Raw genomic sequence first — 18,813 nt, 5'->3', positions numbered from 1 at the left:
AAAACTTACTGCAGAGGGCTAGGCAGAAATGCCTTGATCTTCAAATGTCCTTAGTACTGGAGTATAATTGTCAGCATATGACAGTGTGATGTTCTGGGAAGAGTAATAGTCTCAGTAGGCTTTGTGATTCTTAAATTCTGGATCTCTTTCTCCCTCAGGCCTGTGTCTGCAGCACCTTTATCCCCGTCTACTGTGGGCTGATACCTCCAACTTTGCGTGGAGTGGTAAGTAGGACTTAGGGTGGTCCTTCATTAAATCACATAATAATGAATAAGAAGGCAGAAATGCTGATACTCAGTTTTGGCAATCTTATTGCTTGTGTGCTGGCAGCATTTAGCCTGAAGAGACATGAGAACTTCCCAAATAAACAGTTTACAACGGTGGAAGTTTCTTTCTACTGCTGCCCACAGTTGGCTATAACTGGATTTAACATGATAGTAATATATAGCAGTGTGGGTGAGGGCTGGCTGGCTTAGCAGATGGTTCTCATGGCTGCATGGTACAGTGCTCTCCATCACTGAGGCTCCAACCATCTGCATGTGGAAAGAACTTGAATCTCGGACAGAAGTCATGAGTGTAGTCCCTCTAACATATGCCTGACACTTTCTGTGGGATTTTAACTAGTGGTATGGATACCAGCCCTCTTTTCCATGGAGTTCTTCCTGTCCTTTCTCTGACAATAATGCTCTGCTGCCTGCCAGAGCTTTCTTTAAGTCCTGTCCAACGCTGTCCAAGAGCAACTTCTCCTGCTGTGTTTGCATGTTAGAAATGAAGGCATTTGAAAGCTGTGCAGAGCCTGGAGCATTTCTGAATATTGCAGAAAGGACTTTAAGGGCCTCAGCTGAGCTTGCATTCCCCTGTGCTACACAGTTTAATGCACAGGTTAAAAGGCAGGGTTTTTGCAAACCAAGTAGTCAAAAGGAGAGGGAGAACTGCTGTTAAAGTATGTGTGCCCTGGTTTCTCAAAAGTGGCCTGACCAAAATGCCTCTGTCAGAGAACAGCATCAAATCTGCTTCCACTGCTACCTGTGTCCTAAGAGCGAGGTGTGCTTTGCTCCTGCATAATACACAACTTGGCTGTTTTTGTCTTGTGTAAACATGCTGGGCAGGGAAATGACCTGGAAGAGATGTCCAATGTCCAGCCCTTCAGAGGTGACAGAATCAGCTCAGCAGCTGCAGGCAGGGCTTTTCCTCCATATCTGGTGGGAGCATAGCAGTGGCTCTTGCCTTACACCTCTTTGAGGCTAATTGAGGTCAGTGTGGATCAGGCAAAAATCTCAACATTCCAAAACTCTGTACAGCATTGGGATTTCTGGAATGTGCAGCTGCCCTGGCACACGGAGGGATGACTTCTCATGGGGAAAGGTGGGGAGGGAATATGAGATGAAGAAATTATTTCCTACCTCTTCCCCAGAAAAGCATGGCTCTGAAGGGGGTTGCTGACAAGGGAAAAGGTTAAACTGGGTTGGGTATGAGCTTGGGAAATAGTTTTGAAACAGGACTGCATGGTTCCTAGCTTGCCTGTGGTGACTGTATTTGCCACAAGATAAGCTGACAGGTCTGGCATAAGGACCAGTTTTCAAGGTGACAGGATTGTGTGCAAGGTACAAAAAATCTATATTCTGCCTTCCTCCTAATTTTTTTCTAGTGTTCACTTCTCTGAGGTCTGGTAGCCCCATGGAGTGGATGATGGAGATGGGTGGGGGAGGAAAAAAAAATTCTTAAATACCGAGGAGTGGAAGGGTCAGTAACTGACCTGCCAACACATGCTGTAGCTGTGAACTGTCTGCAGCACGTGGGTGAGAACCACTACCAAGGGTCACAAAGCTGATTGTCAGATCGTGTGAGTGAGGGGGCCCTGTGCATGGGAGGACACAGTAAGGGAATGGAAGTGGGCACCCCAGTCCACAAACCATCCCCTAAAGCTGCTGCTCATGCCTGCAAGCAATCGGTGGTTCCAGCCTGTGGCTCTGAGCTGTTTGGGGTTTTGTGGGAGACTGGAGAGTGGTTAGGCTTGGGTTGCTGGAGGTTCAGGCAAATCCAGAGAAGGGGTAGCTGAGCTTTACTAAGGAATGGTAATCAGCATTGCTTGGGAAGTGGTGGACCAAGGAGTAGGGTGTGCATGTGTACTCCTGAATTTCTGTGGAGTGAGAAGACTTTGCCTGTCAGCCTTGTTGTAATTGAGCCATTTTTCTAATGGCATCTGTGCACTCATGCTGCCACCCTCAGGGAAACATGTCTTTCTGCATCCTTAGTGCAAAACTAGTGTTGTCCAAGTGGCCAAAACACTTAACCTCCTTTTTCTTTAAATAAAGTGGAATGCTGCCTGCTTTGCTCTGTCCTTTTCCCACTCAGCCTGTCATGATCTCATCCTTGCAGAGGGAGTCAGCCAGATGTCTCCAACTCTAGCTGTGTCTAGTCTGACTTTCAGTGGAGTAGCTTTGGGGAAAGGATGACAGTGACAGTTGGCTGTGGTTGCTTTTGGCTTAGGGAACTCTGCTGGCCACTTTAGAAGGAGGAGAGGGTTCAGCTGATTGTTGGCACCTCTGTCTGGAAAGCATCCTCTAAGCAAGCTAAGTGTTACAGTTTCTGAGAGGGTGTACTCATCCTTCAGTTAATTCTAGCCTCTCCTTCCACATTCTTCACTGTCCAAATCCAGGTGGATTCCTATAGCTGAATTTGACTGCTCTCAGACTAAGAGCCTGAAAACTGCTCCCCAGGCTCAGATGAGCTGCTTGGAGAGTTCTCTGTCTTGTCTGCCATCCAGAGCAAGAGAGAACAAATTGCAAAGCACCCTCCAGGCAACACATCTGGTATTTTCTTAGGCACTGTGCAGCAGAAGGCTGTTGGTGGTCAGTCTGCCTGAGACAACAGGAAGCAGGATGCAGAATGGAGCACCTCCTCTCTCAGTCAGCATTTCCATGCTCTGCCTGGGTTTAGACATACCAGCTCAGCTCATCACCCATCAGAGAGCTGAAAGATGTTACAGCTCCTACCTATGGGACTGTGTAGCCCCTTTGTAATGATTTGTGTTTGAACCTGTCCAAAGGGAAGGAATCCAGGCAGTAAATGGCAGGATCAACTCTGATACAAAACTGACAGGACTCTTCTGTAATTGAGGTTTGCAAGAGCTGGAGTTGTTGCTGTGCAAAGGTTTCAAACTTCCTGCTCTTTTGGCTTGACCAACATCCCTTTGCTTTTAGGTTTTGCATGTTGCTTACTCTGCCAAAGTCCTGTGATAGGGATTGACTTGCTCAGCTCCTTGTGCAATTATAGGTTCCAACGAATATTTTGAGAACATGCTGCTGGGGTTGCCCTTCCTGCAAGGGTAACACAAATGTGCTTATGGTATATGAGTACAGAACATTCTCTGATAAGAGGGTTCCTGTTAAAACCCAAGTCCCATGTGCTCTGTTATCATACCACAGCAAGTTGATTCCCCATGTGTATGCATGTGTTGGGATTGCTGCTTGATAAGCCTGCTAGCAACAAATCAGTTGTTTTCACTCTTAGGTAACAAGCCTTCTGCCAGTGGGGACTTGTGTCTGAGCTTATGCACTTTAAACACAAGTGAAAAATGGCACAATGTCACAGTGTGACAGCTTAGATCAGTGCTAATTTGCACTGCAGGTGGTTGTTGGTGTGTATTATTATTTAATTGGACAGTAGTCAAACCCCATAGGAGATGTAAGTCAGCAGTCACACAAGTGAATGTGCTTTTCTTATTGAATACTTACAACCAACACATTCAACCATAGGAAGAAAAGCACATAGCAAAAGGAGATTATAGGCAACACAGCTATGCTGTCACTCATTTTGACTCCTCCAGTGCTGGTGCATGTACTCCCTACTCTTCCCATGTTGTTGGCACAAATAGGAAGAGGGACACAGTAAAAAAGCTGCTTGATCAGTTAGGAGAATGAAGATTGCTGCATTTGTCTTGATTTCAGAGATACGTTGATGGAGGGATTTCTGACAATTTGCCACAATATGAGCTGAAGAACACAATCACAGTGTCTCCATTCTCGGGAGAGAGTGATATCTGTCCACGGGACAGTTCCACAAACATGCACGAGCTGAGAGTCACCAATACAAGCATCCAGTTCAACCTTCGCAACCTCTACCGCCTCTCAAAGGCCTTGTTTCCTCCAGAGCCACAGGTGAGTTTCCTGGATACACCAGAAGTTGGGGAACAGTACATAGGCACTGTCTCTGCTTGCACTTTAGCAGAAGAACATTCCAGACACTGTTAGTTTTGTATCTTCTGTTCGTCTGGTTTTTAATTTTGACATTATCAACCCAGTGACTTGGCAAACCTTGAGTACCTGCACAAGGTCATATAGATGGATTGATTTGCTTTTGCTACTAGAACATCTGGAATTTAGGGGGTAGCAGTTGCTTGGGAAGTATACCCATGTTGCTCTCTTTAGAGTAGAGCTGGCAAGAAATCAGGCTCGCTTTAAACAAAGATGTATCAGCCATCAGAACCAATGTGCACTTGAGGATGTTTTAAGGTCAGGGTGGAGCTGCCAGCCTGAAGCCAGTGCCTGTCTCCTAAAAAGTGCAAGTGGAGCAGGTGGCACTGCAAACAGTTTTGTGTGCTTCTGAGGAAATGTTAATGCCAGAGAGCCCTGACATTTGGGCATAATAAGCATGGATTCATGTGCTGAATTACTTGAGCAAGTTTGTTCCCACTCCCTCTCTAGTTTTAGATGGCCTTAACTGCAAACACAGTGGCCCTTCCTGGCATCTGCAGGTATTCTGGGCTTCTTGTCAGAGTGACTGGCTGAAGGCTGCCCACAGCTGCATCAGCTCTAAGTGGGGAAATGAGGTGGCTGCAACTCTTAAGCTCATACTTAGGTAGGATTCCAGGTGTCCCTTCCAATCTAAATTATTGTGTGATTCCCATATCCAGTGTTTTCATGTTATACCTCCCAGTCCTGCTCAAAGCCTGGGAAGAACTGGCAAGAATGAGACTTGTTCTTGGGATAGCTCAGGAGTCAGGAGAATTCCTCTAAAGCCAGCATTGAGCTGGGTGTTTTCTCTGCTCAGCCAATTTCCAAATGACTTACTCTTCCCTTCCTCTGCCCACAGGTGCTGCGGGATATGTGCAAGCAGGGCTATCGGGATGCACTGCACTTCCTGAAGAAGAATGGTAAGGCACTGGTGCTGTAGGGTGGGCTGACTTGCCTGTTCTGTGCCAGGCTTGGTGCCTTGGCTTTGGAGGGTAGTCGATTGTGCACATGAAAGGTAGAAGTGCAGAACTGAACTGTGCCTCAGATACTGGGATATGGAATTTTCATTGATAAGACTATTTTAGCTCTTCAGGAAGCAGAGGTGGAGTGGTCACCTTTGCATTTGCCAGCACAGTTGTTGGGCACCAACCAGTCCCATTTGGACCTCCTGCAGATACCCTGCTCCTTGCACATGCAGCTAGGCTGTGTGTAATGCTGCCCTCAGCAGCCCGGACGAAGTGCTGCTGTGTCACTGCTGTCATGTGCCAGCCCTGGGCTCTTGCCTCCAGCTGCTGTAGTGGCAGCTTGCTGCCACCTCGTGTCCATAGACAGTCGATCAGGCACTTTCTGCTCCCAGATTTGAACCGGAATAACTGGGATAACAACGGTCATACAGCTGTGTGTGTGGATTGTGCTGCAGGAGGGAATTCTTGCCTGCAAGATTGGTGACTGGCAGATTTGAGCAACAAAACTCTGCCAAACAGCACTCTGCAGAACGTAAAGGGGATATGTGAGAATTTCTGGTGGGGAAAGAGAGAATTATCTTATAACAGCAAGGTTTCTAGCTCACTATGGTAAGCATTGCAGCAGACAGAAGCTAAAGAGGCTGGGTAAGGCCTCAGCCTCAGGGGAATTAGGGTGAAGGACTAATACTCTAAAGGCCAAGCAAGGCAGGACAGCCAGTTTGAATCCTTCTTAAGGCATGACTTTTCTTTTCAGGTCTCCTTCATCGTCCAAGTCCTGCCGGTCCTCTCCTTGCCATAGAAGCTCCCCCAGGAGAGAAGAAAGAGGAAGAAACAGAAGCTGAGGACCAACTAGAGGAAAATACTGCCCTTGCTGTTGTTGAAGAGCACATCTTTGAACACTTGCCTCCCAGACTGAACCAAGGTATAATTCAAAGGATTCAGAGGCTCACTGGAATGTGTGGTTATTGCTTATGGCTGGACTTGGCCATACCCAGGGACCGGACCAGCACCTGTTGATGGTTAGATAGACTTGGGGGTCTCTTAGATGAAGTTGTAGCTTGCCCTCTCGGGGCTGGATTGGGAGAGGTTGACTTTGACAGTGGTCTGCATGGTAAGGAGAGGAGAGAATCTTGTTGCTTGCTGCTCTGGAGTCTGATAGAGCTAAAAGCTGTTGTTCTCAGCTGTGCTCAGGGAATCACTAACCTGAGCAATACCTCCTTAAGATAGGGAAGGTGGCGAGGGGAGACCTCAGGCTGAGTAACTTCTGGGGTATGACAAAGAAAGAGATAGACCTACTAGGGGGATTCAGCCATATTTTCTTCTGCCTTCAGCTCTTCTGGAGGCTTGTGCTGAAAGAAGAAGTTTCTTGACTGGCCTCACCAACATGCTGCCTGTACGCGTGGCCACGGCGATGATGGTGCCCTATATGCTGCCTCTGGAGTCTGCAGTTTCCTTCACTGTCAGGTAAACCTTCAGCTGGTCCCTCAGCAGGGCTCTTACCAGTGCAGAAAAGTGTTTGATGTAGCTGGTGGAGCATGAATGGACAAAGAGTAGTATCCTCTCTAATTCTGGAGTGCCAGAGTTCCTGGGGAAGGAGTTCCCAACAATTACCAGACATAGGGGAAAAAAACCCCCAACCCCCCAAAAAAACAAACCACACAGAAAAACCAAGAACACACAACTTTCCCTATCTTCCTGCATCATTTAGTTACAGCCAATACTTCCAGTGTGAAGGAAGATGGCTGTGTGCTGGAACTTGCCCTAGAAAATGGTGGTAAATTTTTGAACCTTGAGAGAAACTTCTGATCTGGAAGTGCAGGAATGAAATTTTAGGAACCACACAAGAGGTTGTTTCCCTTTGGAGTGAGGGGTAGAGTAGTCCCAGCCATTTCCAGCTCTGTTCATACACAGCTGGGAAGACAGATTTGTCAGGCTTGTTCTTGGTATGAAGTATCCTATGAAAAGTTGCACAAACTGTCTCCTTACAGATAGAAAGGCTAGAGAAAAACACTTTCCAAATCTGAAATTGGATGAAAAATATAGAAAGTGCAGACAGAAAATGTAAAGAACAATCTTCTGGGCTGTTCTCAACCTTCACAGCTTCTCCCCCTTAATTCTGTGAATGGTAGTGTAAACGCCTCAACACATTTGTCGCTAAAAATAATTGAGAAGAGGCAAAACTGGCATTCTTTTCATCCTGTTCCTTTATGTGGTGCAGCTAATGGTTGTCTCTGGTCTCTTTACAGGCTGCTGGAATGGCTCCCAGATATTCCTGAGGATATTAGATGGATGAGAGAGCAGATGATTGAAATCTGCAACTACTTTGTGAAGAAAGCCAAGAAGAAACTGGGCAGCCATCTTTCAGCCCGGTATGGCTGCTTTCCTTCACAGCACTGTTCTGGACAAGCCCTCCTTTCCCCTTTCACCTTTGAATTCTAGAGATTCAAATCATTTGGAGCAGAGCAAGTAAGGCACAAGTTGACCAGAAGGATTTACCGCCCAACCTGAAATGTAAATCTGGTCCATGGTCTCTTGGCTTCTGATAGACTCAGCACAAGGTCTCCTTCCTTCTTCCCATTATAGGGCAGACCCTGTAATGAAGCTGTCACGTTAGCAATAGGGCAGAAGATGTAAGTCTGATTAAAATAGCATTCTAGTTTATTGTATGCTCTCTATAGAAGACAGAGGTGCTTGTCTTTGTGGCATTTTCTGGCCCAGGGTCCCCCAAAAGTCCCTTCCAAGAAGTACTTGTGTTCAAATGACCTCTTCTGCCTCAAGATCTTGGCCTGGTTTAGGGTGGGGAGGCAATGTGGTGGCCAAGAAACAACAGTTTCCAAATGAGACAGTGCTTTGGGTTTGTGTGTGTTTCTGTGCTTATGAACTGAATGCCCTGCAACAGCCCACGGCTTGAGGCTGTGGCAAGACTGTTGTGTGAATGAAGGTAGGAAGAAATCAGAGTTGTAGGCAGAGGATCCTGGCTGTGGTTTGGATCCTAGTACAAGGGTGTGATTCTTATCCACAAGAGCTGGGCTGTGAGGAGGAAAACAGGCACACACACACACGGACTTCTGACTACAGTCATGCAGTCACTGGTGGTACAAAATAGGGCTGTGGTTCTGGAGCTCTGGTCTGGTACCTGCTCAAGCCTTCCCATGTACTGATCCTTTGCATGTATTTGTCTTTCAGGCTTTACTATCACCTCGAGCTTGGAGGGCCCCAGAGCATGCCAATTCCTTCCTCGCCACCTTGTGGTGAAGCACTGCCCGTGTGGATGAGAAGCACTCGTTCCGTGTCTGATGTCATGATGAAGTGGGAGGAGTACCAGCGCCAGCTCATGCTGGGCTTACTCTGCATCAATGTGGACATGCAGGCCTCCCTCTTCCCTCGGGAAGGGTTGCAGATCAAGCTTCCACCTCTAGACTGTGCGAAGGAGTGCCTGCCACTCTTCTGATCCTGCTGCCATGAGGGGATGAGGGTGGGTGGGAAGGGGAGCGGACACCGGGTAGGACCAGTCTCATCCCTCAGCAGCAGGCTGCCCTGTGCTTCTGAATATGCTGCAAAGGGGACTTCCCCAGGATAGAGACTGGTGGAATTGACTGTAGCCATTTGTTGCCCGCTGGGCCAGGCAAGGGATCTCTGTGTTCAAAGGCACACACAGGCTGATACCTTGTTCTAGACTTGCATTGAGGCCTGGCCATTGCCTGTGGCCAGGCTGATGCTGACTCAGCTGGGCTCTCCCAAATAGTGCACTTTGAATTGCCGTTGGCTTTTTACCGCAAAATAATCAGGATGTAGATGACGCTCTCAAGTTCATACAGCTTTTAGCTTCCTTTGTTTTTCAGAGCATGTGTCTCGGTTCTTTTCCTTAAATCATGTGGCATCCCTTAGCTCTTTGTGCTACTGAAAGATGAAGTAGCCTCTTGCCAAACCAATTGTTCTCGTGGCTTCCAAATCTCCTCTTGAGTTTCTTCTTTGCTGAAACCATGTCCTTTCCTCTCTCTCCTAACTGCATCCACACTGGAAGCCAGAGCTGGCCCTGCTGCAGACTGCACTGGAACTGGAAAAGTGTAGAAAAGTTATGCATTTTCCATGATTTATGTTGTAATGATCTCTCCCTTTTTGACTTTTGTACTCAAGGAACTGCTGCAACTTGAACTCTGAGTGTTAAGTAAGTCATTGAGCTTATTTAAAGAAGTAATTGAACAGATTTATTTTTTTCTTCCCAGGGAAACATGTTTAATTTGAGGCTCCATTCCTGTCAGTGTGAATGGAATTAGTGTGGGTTTGCCCTGGAAAACCTTAGCCTGACTGTCTCAGGATTAGCTTAGCAGCTGAAGCAATGTGAAGTGCTTGTAGGAAGGTGAGACTGTGCAGTGCATGTTATTTTTGAGAGGCTTGTGGTGGAGTATCACAGCAAGTGCTGGGAAGTGGCTGCCTCTGATAGGGGTTGGTTGGGCTTTGCTCCTTAAGGGACTGTACAACTGAGGGAAATTCCAAGTGGGTGATACAGAATGGATCTCCTGCCAAACTGAGGCTTCTATCTGTTTTTTGCTCAAGAAGTTTGGTTGTTGAGGCTTTGAAGTGAGAAGGATTTAGGCTTGTAGCTACACCAGCCTCACAGCTTGCTCATCTTGTGTTGTGGCTCACAGGTACAGCTCTGCAGCTGGCAATAGCAGGAGCACAGAAGTGAAGTGATGGGACTGTTGATGCACATGCAGCCCACTTGGAACTGGCTACTCCTTGTCTTGCCCCTTAAAAGACCAGTGCTAGTGGGTCTGTAGCAGGGCAGGACTGTGCCTTGTAAGGCACTGCCTTCTCAGCGGTGGTCTGGTCGTGACTTGCTGTGTAGAAGTATGAACTTCCTGTTCTTCACAGGGTGAGACATGGCTTCCTGCAGGGATTGCATGTATTTAAGCTTAAGTCTTCACACTGTGACACAAACCCAGCTCCTGGTGTCTCTTTCTGCAGCTTGTCCAGCTACACGAGGCGTCTTCTACCTCTCCCAGCAGAAACAAGTGTGCAACTGGCCAAAGCAAACATATGCTGTCTTTGCTGGGGAGCAGGAGAGGGTATCTGAAGCTGATTACATAGCCTATACCTGGAATAGTGATTTATAATTTATAGACTCTGTTTTGCACCTTAGATTTAGAAAGGCAAAATAACACCAGAAGCTCTACTAACAGCTGGAGAAAGTAGCAAATCTGCTCCATCATGTCTGCATGAACAGTGTGGGTGAGGTGGTGGGTGCTGTTTCCTATCAGCACAATTGTGCACTGGGCATGGGTTTGGTGTTTGTGTGGAGATTCTGACAAGCATCGGGACTTTTCAGTAGTGGCTGTTCCAAGCTGGGAGGCAATGGAGTGAGCAGCTGTGGTGCTGCCCAGGAGATGCCAGTGCAAGTATGAACTTGTGACTTAGATTATTACCCCACTGCCCTTTCTGGATATAACCTATGTAACACAAGGGCCTGCATAGCCTATAAAGTGGGCCTGCATTTACGCAGTCAGATTTAGTCTTAAGCTTTGCATAGTTAAGTCAGTTAGGGAACAGGGAAGTTGCTACAGGAAGAGGAAAAAATTGGAGGATTCTGAAATCAGAATAGGAATATTGGATTACAAAACAAGTAAATCTTGTGATTGTCCAAAGCCTGCAGAAAAAACTGACTGTTAGATCTATGTAACTAATGGAAGTGAACCAGCAACAAGCTACTGTCACTTAGTGGGAGCAGATGAATTTGATGAAAATTGGAATTGAGAAAAGGTGTTCATTTTGTGGTCAGATTCCTGTTCTTCCACTGTTTTGGACTACCTTTGGGGGAATGGCTGCACAGCGGCTTAGTTTGCCAAAGGCATATCTCTTGTCCCTAATGCATACAGAGCAACTGGCAAGAACATATGGATACTTAGTGGCAAGAAATTAAGGCATTTTATCTGAAGCAAAACATCTGAGAGGGACAAAGCTGCATAAGGAAAATGCTGTGTTTATAAGCTGCTGCCCTTTTGACTCTGCCTTTTTTGTGTTAATATATGGGTGGAGAAAATGATGCAACTATTTTTTTTATCCCTTCTTCCTGGACTGGTAAAACCACTGAGTGATTATGTAAACCACTAAACTATGAAACAAAATATTCTTGCCAACAGAGTGTGCTGAGAAGTTGCAGCTTGGCACCCTTGTCCCTTGGATTTCCTCTGTTTGCCTTTTGCATCAGAACTGACTGGTCTGGTGCCGACTGGGCTGATGCCACTTCTTCCAGTGCTTTGACCCAGAAGGCTTGCAGGTTCTGGTTCATGTATTTCAAGAAACTAAAAAGGCCTGAGTTTTGTTTTGTATTTCACCTCATCTGAAGTTTAGTTTATGATAGTAACTTCTGAAAGATAAATTCTTCTACACTTCAAACTGTAACCACAAACCAAAGCCTGACTTTAAATATAAAGGTCTAACTTTCACAAGGAAATTCCTGTTTTTCCTATGCTAATTTGCAGGGTGTGAGCAGATACTGGGAAAGCACCACTCTGTATTAACCCTTTCTTTGCCTGTTTTTGTTGCCCAAGTGATAAAATGGCTGTCGTGCGATAGCTTGTTGGCTCTGATAAAGAACTGCAGGCCTGTAAAAAAATACCTCAAACTACCCTCATCTTTCTTTTGAGAAGTTTCACCCATTTGCTTGAAATTCTTGCTGCTTGTTCATCACAGATAATAAAGGATGAACGAAGTAGGGAAGATCACCTTGTCCACTGATACAGAAAAAGAGTTGTAGCAGCTTTTGAAGAAATAGCTTTTTGTTATGCAGTACTGCCTTATCTAGATGAGACCTCACTCTTTTTGAAATCTCTGGAAACCTTGTGGTAGAGTCTGGATTAGATATGGAGGTGTTTATTGTGATAATGATAACTGAAATTCTTCAGAACTTTGTTCTGTGTGTACCTCATGGCATGCAAAGTTGTCTTCTGGGCAGACACTGCTTATTAACCTACACTCACCAAATTCACAGGAACAAGGTCATCTGTAGCAGTCCCTTCTTCAGCAAAACGTGTGGCTGGGCAGCCAATCAGGGGGTTGCCAGGGCCTATCTGCTCTCCAGTATATGGTGGGAGAGAGGTCAGGTTCCTGGACCAAAAGTTCATGCAGTCCATGTCCAATTATCCTTATAGCATTCACTGGACTCCTGCAGGAGTCCCAACCCTTGCTGTTTCCACTGTTTCACATAAAGGGGCTGTGCATTCAGGAATCCACTTTTTTTTTTTCTCCTTCCTGTGTTTATTACTTGCTGCTTTTAACAAGGCTAATGGTGAACAACTTGTGCATCTAACTAGCCCCTAACCTGCACAACACTGTAGAGTTGTTTTGTGTACAACAGTCCATACCTGTAACATGCTCTGTAACCCAAAATTAGTGTGTAGGATGTTGGGTTTGGTTTGCTGCCTGCCCTACTGCTGATACTGTTAACAAGCTGATTTTTCAAGGGATAGGAGAAAGTACTGACCACCATGTATAGCACCTAGAATTGTTTTCTCGTGGTTTCTTGGAGGGCTGTGTACCTGCAACACTCAGACCAGAGAATAAAAGAGAATCTGCTGTCTGACAGCACTGGGGTGTTCCTAGTACTTATATATTTCCCAGTGGTTTTGTTCATTTTTAAAAATTAATCTAGTAATTAAATACTTTCTTTGAGAGAAGAGCTCTCACTTTTGCCAGAGTGGTTTGGGAGAAATACCTGAAACTGTATGTGTTTTTTCCCGTAAGGGTCCATTTCTGCTAAACGTGCTAGATGTGGTGGGTGGCAGGGCTGTGCGTTGCCAAAGTCAGAGGGCCTTCCCAACAGTTTTCTCAAGCTTAGTTTCTGTCTTTCCCTTAAATCAATGAGAGAATGGACCATCTCACTTGGCTGCCATGTCAGCCAGCTTGTTTGTGCCAAACACACCCTGTGCCTTTACAGTGGGCTCTGGCCTGCCTGCCCTCTGTGCCCCTGCAGTGTCTGCCTTTCTGAGTGCAGCAGTACTTGCTCCCCTCTGCTCTGCCTCCTTCCCCTTGCCTGCTGGTGGGACGTTGCTCCATTTCCATGCTGCAGGCAGCTCTACTAGGACAGCCTCCAACTGCATCCGTCTCGCTCTGTGGATCCACGTCAGCCCTCCTGCACAGAGTGGGGAGGAGACCTCTAGTTCCAAATAGAAGACTTGGAAATGTAACCTTGAGATAAATTCTTCTTTCTTCTGGGATTTTCTCTTGCTCTTGAAAACAGCATCTAAAACAGCTGTTTGAGCTATATGTGTCCTGGGACTCCACTGCTGCCACTGAGTTTCAGAAGACCCTTAAGCACACAATACACGTGGAGATCCTGTGGAAATTACTGATGTCAGAGCAGCAACCAGACCAGCAATTGCATACACAAGTCACATATTTACATGGCAATGTCAATAAGTAGTGTTCACAGTCACTTTAAAAGTTCAGTATTAAATTGTTGATGCTTTTTTTTTTCTCTCCTGTTTCTATTTTCTAATGTTTTGCTGAAGAAAATGTAACTATTTATTTTGGCAGAAATATATCTTCTAATAAAAACTTTCTCAATATATTTACCTGGCTGTGGTAGATTGTCTTGCTATTTAAAGGTTTATTAAATACTTTTTGAATGCACTGTATGCTGTGGGTTTGTTTTGCTAGGGCCCCCACCCTTCAAATTCGTCTCAGGGTAAACATGTATCAGCATGTGATAAATGGGGCATTGACCTGGAGGTGAAAAAAGGGTGCATTTTGCTCCAGTTCTGACTTCCTCAAGCTGAAATGACCTACATGCTATTACTCTCTGTTTATTGGAGCTTCTGGGTAAACCCTGGTTTCCGGGAGGACTTAAGCACCATCTTCTGGGAATAGCAGGTGCTTGGCACCTGTGAAAGGGTCGGTAAAAAGTTATTCACAAATTTGAAAGTTCTCCACTACAGGGGCCTCTCTTGAGGAAACCGAACCTTTCTCTTATGGCTCTATTTACAAGTGGGTGAAATAGATGGTACTGCCTGTTGTGTGTCTGCCTCTTTTGGTCAGATACCAAGGTCTGCCACGGTTAATCTCCAGCTGGAGCACGTGGAAACCACCGGCTCTTGGGTTGTGGGGAAAGTCGGGGCTTTCCCTGGTGCCAGCCCAGGGAGCTGCGGCCAGGCTGCACAGCTGGGATCCCCGGGAACAGGGCAAATAGCCCCACACAGGCCCCGGGTTGCCGCTGCGGGGTGTCCGCGGGCCACTGCGGGGCTCGGGCTCGTCTTGGTCCAGGCTTTTGACAGCAGTAGACTTTAGGAAGAGACTTCGTTAAGTGCTGCCACGTGACGGGAACGAGAACTGTAATTAACATTACAGCATGCAGCTGGTAAAGCGAACAGCTTTTTTTTTTTTTTTTTAACTTCTAGTGCCACCAAAATAACAAATACCCCAACTCGGTGAAATTGATCCTGCCTTCCTTCCTAAAGCCGCCTGGGCGATGTCCGCGGCTCCGCCGGAGGAGCAGCTGTGAGCGGGGCTGGGTGCGCGGCTTTCGCGTCTCTCGGGGGTGTTTGGGGTCGGGGCGGTGGGTGGGGGTTGTTGCCGCTTATCCCGCGGGGCAGGAGCGGGACCGGCCCCGGGCTCCCGCTCCCGCCCGCCCGCGGCCCCGCTCATTTCCGGCTCGGGGCCGCCCCCGGCGACAGCGGCGGCTCCGCTCCCCCCGCCCGGGCGGCTGCAGGTGCTGCCCCGCTCCCCTCGCCGGGCCAGGTAAGCGCCGTGAGGGACTCCCGGGGCGGGCAGGGCCGGCAGCGGCACCGGCAGCAGCGGGGGGAGCTGAGGGCGCGGTACCCCTCGGACGGGTCCCCTCCGCGGGGCAGCTCCGGCTCTGCCCGGCCGGGACCGGCCGCCCCTGGGAAGAGCCCCGGCGGCACCTTCGCCTGTCCGGCCTCCCGCGTACCGCCCTGCGGCTGTGGGGAGAGGCAGCGGAGGGCTGGGGGGCTCTGTGAGCTGCGGGGTTCTCGCCTGTCCAGAGCCACACACCTGCCTCGCTCCCGGTTGTCGGAGGTGCCTTGCCGGTGAGGGACAGGTATGGAGCATCCACGTTCCTGTGCACAGCTGCCTTTCCCACCACACGCCGCTCCTGAGGCGTAGCCGCGGCCGTGTCATGGGATGGGGAGCGCTGCCCGGGTCGGGTCCGGGCTGGGGAGCTGCCGCCCCTTTCGCCCTCTCTCCTCCTCTTGCTGTGAAGTTTCCAGGTTTCTTTGATATAAGGTCACGGGACTTTGGTCTTGCGTGTTGGACCTGAATGCAGACCTTTTACTCTCTCTTTTTTTTTTTTTACAGCATCCGCTGTTCAGGGACTGTTCTCTCTTGCCACGATTCAGGTGCAGATGACACTGCACAGTAAAGATGCTGCAGGTCCCTATGGCAGCTCTGTCGGTGCTGCTTCTCCTTCTCTTTGGAAGGAAAAAATACCAGAGCTTTCCCTCTCCTAAGACTGCAGCGTCTTTTTAACGTCCTGTGTGCATGGGATGCACTTCAGTGAACTTGTGTGTTGAACCTCAAGTCCTTCCTGTAGGACTTCCTGAAAACAGCCAAGGGGAAAAGAGGCCAGGGATCTCCAGCCTCTGACACAGGGAGATGGCGGTGCTCAGGAATATCCTGAGGAGGCAGGATAATACAAACACAGCTTGCTTGTTTAGTTGTGACCTGCTGAGTTCTTGGTTATTCTGATGGAGACGATGGCTGTTGTGCATCAAGGGGCTCTCAGAAAATCTTAATTTCTAGCTTTGCTTTATGCAACATCAGGGGCAATTGCATCTTACTTCTTATGTTCTAGAGCTGTATTTATTTTGGAGGATCATATAAGCAGGTTTATGCAGATGAATATATATATATAAATATTTATACATCTCCTGAAGGCGATGGAAATAGCTGTTCCTTGTGACTTTGCCAGGCAGCCTCAGAGAATAAACTAATGGGATGAGGACAATTGATAGTAACAGCAATCACATGGACACAGTTCCATGCACAATGTTCTTCATGGTCAGAGAGCTTTGAGGATATCGATCCTTATGTACAATAAACTAGGCTTGGTTTCCATAATATAGCTACTCACTGTCTAAATCTGTTTGATTTCATAAGGCTGCTCTGGTGACTTAATTCTCCCTCTTCTCCTTCCCTGTTTGTAGAAGCTCATCTTTGATTTAAAGATGGTGACAAGAAACTTCAGCTGCAGCAAATGTGTCCTCATCCACTGGTTGGAGCAGCCATCTTGTTCCTGCCAGATGCCTTGACTTGCTGTCCATATAAAATCTGAGGTGGAAATAATTGATTTACTTTGTTTGTCTGAATCTGGAATGATTCATTTTGTTGTCCTACCAGAAGAGCAGAATAGTAACAGTTAGTAAGGCTTTCTGTCCTTTGTCACTATGCATCCTTCAAGGTATCCATAGCCCAGCAGCTTCAAAGAGAGGTGCTGTGGATGTTCTGATTACCCCTCTTAATATTTTCTATCAGTGTTCTCTTTTCCCCATCCTGAACCTTTAATTTCTAGTCTGATGCCAAGAAGGATTTTCCTGTGCTTTGCCCAAATTGCTCATTTTGCTAAGCAAACCTGACCTCTGCAGCTGGGCAAGGATCACTAGGGTGGATCTACTAAGTATTCCCATGTGCTTCTGCTGTGGCAAGGAGCACCATGTGCTCTCCTTAGGCCGTATGTTCAAAAGGTTTGCCAGCCCTAAGCTTTTAAAAACCATCAGCTAGGCATAAAAAAACCGCCATGGAATGATGTAACTTTTTTTTTTTAATTCTTAATTTGCTTTCTCATGCTCATTTCTGATTGTCTTAGAGATTTCTGCATGTCTGTATAAGCTTCCAAGAAATGCTTGAATCTCAGTATTTCACTGGACTGCAGGACCTGGGTACCTCAAGCACAATAACAAATACTGTGAGCTTTGAGAGAAAACAATGCCAAAAATACCTGTTTTGGGTTCTGTGTAGGCTGTGGACTTTCAAATGAAGTCTGGAGCCATGGTGTGCTTCATTCAGGTTGGGGTAACATGATTGGGAAGCCCTGTGGACTTTTTAACCAAGTGTTTTTCTCTTAACCATGTGTTACAGAGCACTAAAGCAGGAACAAATACTGTCTCGTGCTCTTAGAGACTGTGGCTTTAATCATAGGTTTGTTTGGGAGGAAATGGGGTATGGTACAATGCTTTGGAAGGGTACAGTGTTCTCGTCTGCCTGGCATAACTGGAAGAAAATGTCACATAATAAGACTGAGAGCAAGGAGGCTTGTAACATCCCTGCTTTCTATTTAGTGAAGTGTGTGAGTGCGGTTAATTTAGCAGAGATGTCATCTGAAGGAGGAGTTGTTGCCTCTGCTTCTGTAGTTTTAATCTCTGTGCTGGTAGGAGACTTCGTATCACTTTTCTGCCCTAGTTACTGGCCCTGTCTATGTGGAAGGGTGTGCCTGGTTCAGAAGGAAGTTTGAGGATTACACATACCTGAAAGTCCTGCGGGAAAGGCTCGTGTTGTTCGGAGGATGGTAGGAGACCTCTGAAAATGTGTTTGGGAGCCGTGAACCTCTGGAGATCTGCTTTAGTGGTCCAGCACAGTGTAGGCTTGAGGCTGGCTTGAACTTGTGCTCTTGGTAAGATCCTGGCAGATGTGAAGTTGTCACTGCTCACAGCAGGTGATGTGTCATGGGCTGAGGCAACCTGCATTTCTGAAGAGGACATGGGACTATGAACAAGGCTCTTAAGACCTATCCTACAGCTTTTTTGAAAGAATTAACCTTTAGCACATGTGCTGGATGTAGGCTAAAGCAATGCAGCGAAGGCTTGAAAAGACATGTCTAGTTGTTGTAGCTGTGCAATCAAGGTAACAACATCCAGCTGTTTATTGCTTCCTATCTCAAGTTCTTCCAATCAATAACAAGCAAGATATCTGCAGACCTTTGGAGGAATAGAACCGGTAGCTGTGTGTTGTTTAAAATGACATTGTGGAATGCATAAATAGGTAATTTAGACTATGGAAAGCAAACCTGGGAAAAATCCAGCTATGTTTGGATATAGCTAGGTGAGTCCAGCCTCTGGAAAAGTAGGGTTAGAAGGAGATTGCAGGCTAGCTGTAAAGCCTTGGTTGAGCATGCTGGGAGCTGGGGAGAGGTGCAAGTGCAGGGAGGTGGACATGGAATAATACTGGAACTTGGTGGCCCTCACTGTTAGAGTAGCTGAATCCCTCTCCATCGAATTCAAAGAGTAAGAGTAATGCTTTTATCTGCCTCAGTTTCCTTTCTTCTCCCTCTATAAAATGACAAGGAGGAAACCAAGCTCATCTCCAGCTGTGAATTGAAGCTGTAGGTAACCTGTAGGTTGACAGCAGGACAGATATTGAAGTCTTCTCTCTGGACAAGTGGTCTGACTCCCTGTAAAATATTGCTTTGTCTATTGGCAAGGACTAGTGTGGCTGTACTGTTTTTAGGGAAGGTGAGCTGTATGCCTGTGCTAGCACCTGAGGTACTGGTGAGATGAGAAGTGTAAATTTTGTTTAGCCTTATTTTCTCCACAGTTCTTGTTTGTGGACTAAGTGCCTGTTTTTTGTGGGTGGGACAGGCAGGCCAGCAGAGCCATCCTGCTCTG

At 47.0% G+C, this 18,813-nt stretch overlaps 2 protein-coding genes across 4 annotated transcripts in view; both read left to right on the top strand.

Annotated features, from left to right (window-relative positions):
- Positions 1–13,836, top strand: part of PNPLA2 (patatin like phospholipase domain containing 2) — a 30,101-nt gene extending 16,265 nt beyond the window's left edge. The window contains exons 3-9 of the mRNA XM_032690259.1: positions 159–224; positions 3,951–4,160; positions 5,095–5,155; positions 5,955–6,122; positions 6,532–6,664; positions 7,447–7,569; positions 8,387–13,836. Of these exons, the coding sequence (XP_032546150.1) occupies positions 159–224; positions 3,951–4,160; positions 5,095–5,155; positions 5,955–6,122; positions 6,532–6,664; positions 7,447–7,569; positions 8,387–8,651 (1,026 nt within the window). The 3' untranslated portion in view covers positions 8,652–13,836. The remainder of the gene's footprint in view (positions 1–158; positions 225–3,950; positions 4,161–5,094; positions 5,156–5,954; positions 6,123–6,531; positions 6,665–7,446; positions 7,570–8,386) is intronic.
- Positions 13,837–14,691: 855 nt separating this feature from the next.
- Positions 14,692–18,813, top strand: part of CRACR2B (calcium release activated channel regulator 2B) — a 46,447-nt gene continuing 42,325 nt past the window's right edge. Inside the window, exon 1 of one of the 3 annotated variants that reach the window (XM_032691004.1) lies at positions 14,692–14,709. The gene's annotated coding sequence lies outside the window, so the exon portion shown is untranslated. Of the gene's footprint in view, positions 14,710–14,868; positions 14,936–16,359; positions 16,489–18,813 lie in introns of those variants that run through there. The other 2 variants (XM_032691002.1, XM_032691000.1) reach the window with 2 other exon arrangements.

Source organism: Chiroxiphia lanceolata, chromosome 6 (genome assembly GCF_009829145.1).
Source record: "Chiroxiphia lanceolata isolate bChiLan1 chromosome 6, bChiLan1.pri, whole genome shotgun sequence".
NCBI lineage: Eukaryota > Metazoa > Chordata > Aves > Passeriformes > Pipridae > Chiroxiphia > Chiroxiphia lanceolata.
This window is presented reverse-complemented; position numbering and strand designations above follow the sequence as displayed.